Source organism: Pygoscelis adeliae, unplaced genomic scaffold (genome assembly GCF_000699105.1).
Source record: "Pygoscelis adeliae isolate BGI_AS28 unplaced genomic scaffold, ASM69910v1 Scaffold257, whole genome shotgun sequence".
NCBI lineage: Eukaryota > Metazoa > Chordata > Aves > Sphenisciformes > Spheniscidae > Pygoscelis > Pygoscelis adeliae.
In genome coordinates this window covers 141,309-144,272 of record NW_008825215.1, presented here as the reverse complement: position 1 = coordinate 144,272, position 2,964 = coordinate 141,309, and the positions used below count along the sequence as shown (strand labels likewise).

The window sequence follows — 2,964 nt, the reverse complement described above, 5'->3', positions numbered from 1 at the left end:
TGAGCTCACTCTGTGTGTGTGTGCGCATGCATGTGAGGGTGTACGGGGGGCCTGTGGGCGTCTGTCTTGGTGTGACACACTGAATTCCTCCTCATCTCCCCTTCTGCAAGTCCTGCCAGGGGAAGCATGCTAATGATGACCTTGCTGAGTAAATAGTTGTGGAATGAATAAGTGTTTTTCCTGCAATCTGAAAGGCGGAAGGTGTGATTACTCATCCATCTATCCAACTGTCTCCAGCACCTTTCAAGTGCTTCTCGCGTCGAGTCTGGGGGCGTGTGCGAGGGGGTGGGAAGCGAGGGGAGGCTGCCAAGATCTGGGTTGCCACAGACACCGGCCTCGCTCTTCCTCCAATGAACGCTGTGCTGAGAGTGCGAGAGGAGGCAGGGCACCACCCACATGTTGAGCTGTGTGGGGTATAAGTAGATGGAAGAGCCTGGACTAGTGGCAGTTCAGACAGGGAAGAGAAGCAGCGTTTTGCATCTCTAGTGAAAGCGCTTTTGACTCACCAAGTTTACCAGAGGAGAAATCACCGGGATTTTTGCAGCAGCTTCCAGCTTCTTTGTGCATCTCTGTGTGTTTTTCTCCAGCGGGGACTCTCTGCCATTCGAGATTCTCACCTCCGGACGAGCAGGTAGCAGGCACGCGTGCGGGGCTGGACATCTTAGCCAACTCCTCTCCTTGTTCCTGAAGGATCCTGGCTCTCTCTGGGACACCCTGAGCACGTAAGACCGGCATTTCCAGCTGGGCACCAGGAGAAATTTGCCTACAACTCTCTCTGGGATCCACGGGGACCAAACAGCTCGCTCTGTGGTGATATCTGATTTGGTTGTGTTTGTGTCGAAAAGTCATTTGAGGGGGGTTTAGAAGTCTCTGTGTGTCTTTCGGGAAGTGTTGTGGTGGGGTTTTTGAGAGCCAGCTCTAGTGCCAGGGCTTACGACCCACTTCTTTCTGTGTTTGACACTCGCACGGTTGGAGCCATGCAGCTGGATAATGTCACCAATGCAGGCATCCACTCCTTCCAGGGACACCGTGGAGTTGCCAACAAGCCCAATGTGATCCTGCAGATAGGGAAATGCAGGGCAGAAATGTTGGAGCATGTCAGGAGGACCCACCGGCACCTCCTGTCTGAGGTCTCCAAGCAGGTGGAGCGCGAGCTGAAAGGCTTGCAGAAATCAGTGGGGAAGTTAGAGAATAACTTAGAGGACCATGTCCCAACTGATAACCAAAGATGGAAGAAGTCCATCAAGGCCTGCCTGGCCAGGTGCCAGGAAACCATTGCCCATCTGGAGAGGTGGGTCAAGAGAGAGATGAATGTTTGGAAGGAGGTCTTTTTCCGTCTGGAGAAGTGGGCGGACCGTCTGGAGTCCATGGGAGGCAAATATTGTCCAGGGGACCACGGCAAACAGACTGTGTCCGTTGGGGTGGGAGGCCCAGAGATAAGGCCAAGTGAGGGGGAGATTTATGACTATGCCCTTGATATGAGCCAAATGTATGCACTGACCCCTCCTCCTGGGGAGGTGCCCAGCATCCCCCAGGCCCATGATTCCTACCAGTGGGTCTCTGTGTCGGAGGATGCTCCAGCCTCCCCAGTGGAGACCCAGGTCTTTGAGGATCCCCGGGAGTTCTTGAGCCACTTGGAGGAATACTTAAAGCAGGTGGGTGGAACAGAGGAGTACTGGCTGTCTCAGATCCAAAACCACATGAACGGCCCAGCTAAAAAGTGGTGGGAATACAAGCAGGACTCTGTTAAGAACTGGGTTGAGTTCAAGAAGGAGTTCCTGCAGTACAGCGAGGGGACTCTGACTAGGGATGCTATCAAAAGGGAGCTGGATTTGCCCCAGAAAGAGGGGGAGCCCCTGGACCAGTTCCTTTGGCGCAAGAGAGACTTGTACCAGACCCTCTATGTTGATGCAGATGAGGAGGAAATTATCCAGTATGTGGTAGGCACCCTCCAGCCCAAACTGAAGCGCTTCTTGAGTTACCCCTTGCCCAAAACCTTAGAGCAGCTGATCCAAAGAGGCAAGGAAGTCCAAGGCAACATGGACCACTCTGAAGAGCCCAGCCCACAGAGGACCCCTGAGATTCAATCAGGAGATTCTGTGGAGAGCGTGCCTCCCTCAACCACTGCCAGTCCTGTGCCGAGCAATGGCACTCAACCTGAGCCCCCTAGCCCACCAGCTACTGTCATATGAGCTAGTCCAAGGGAGGCAGCAGTCTGGGTTATGTGAAAGGGAGAAGGGGGCATATTTAGGAAGCTTCTCCTTGGAGAGAGGTTCTGGCTGAGACGAGACATGAGGCGTGCTCAGTCCAACAGCCCATAGCAGAGGAATTAACTTTGCTTGTGGGGGGAGGGAGGCAATGGGGGAGAGGCACCTTAGGATGTGGTTGCCCACCTCACCTGAGCCATGCAATACAGTGGTGCTGGAGATACTGCTTGCACCACTATGGGGAACGGACAATTTTATGAGATCCCTGACAAGAAACTAGAGACAATTCCCAACTTCAGAGGCAGCCGCTTAGCACTGGCAGCTTTCAAGGACTCCATACGAGTGCAGCAATTGGCTGAGGGTTCCTACCCATCTGGATCTCTCCTTCTCCTTCTCTCCTCCCTCTTCTGAAGAGGTGTCCCTGTCCTGAGGAGACATCTTTCCTTTGACCCTTGCCCATTTCTGATTTACCACTGGGCTTCTGTTAAGTTGGCAATCTCCTGTTCTTGCTTGCTCCAAAGGATTAAATAAGTTTTTTGATTTTTCTTTTTAGAAGAAATCCTATGGCTTCAGGAACTGAAAACTTTAAGAATCTGGATTATTTTTAGTGTTTTTCATTTCACTGCACCTAATACCTGCTTTAATGTTTTTCCTCTCTAGAGGCTCTTACTGGTTTACTTCTTGTCTTACTTTCTGCTCACTCCAATCAAGGCCACTGCAGTGCAGAGGCAAATTTCACCCTTTCTCTGCACATTAT

The 2,964-nt window shown here is 52.1% G+C and overlaps 1 protein-coding gene across 1 annotated transcript; it reads left to right on the top strand.

Annotated features, from left to right (window-relative positions):
- The first annotated feature begins 886 nt into the window (after positions 1-886).
- ARC (activity-regulated cytoskeleton-associated protein) lies at positions 887-2,610 on the top strand. Its single transcript, XM_009329138.1, has one exon. It carries the CDS (start codon positions 978-980, stop codon positions 2,190-2,192), a length of 1,215 nt encoding a protein of 404 aa, XP_009327413.1. The 5' UTR covers positions 887-977; the 3' UTR covers positions 2,193-2,610.
- Positions 2,611-2,964: the final 354 nt, after the last annotated feature.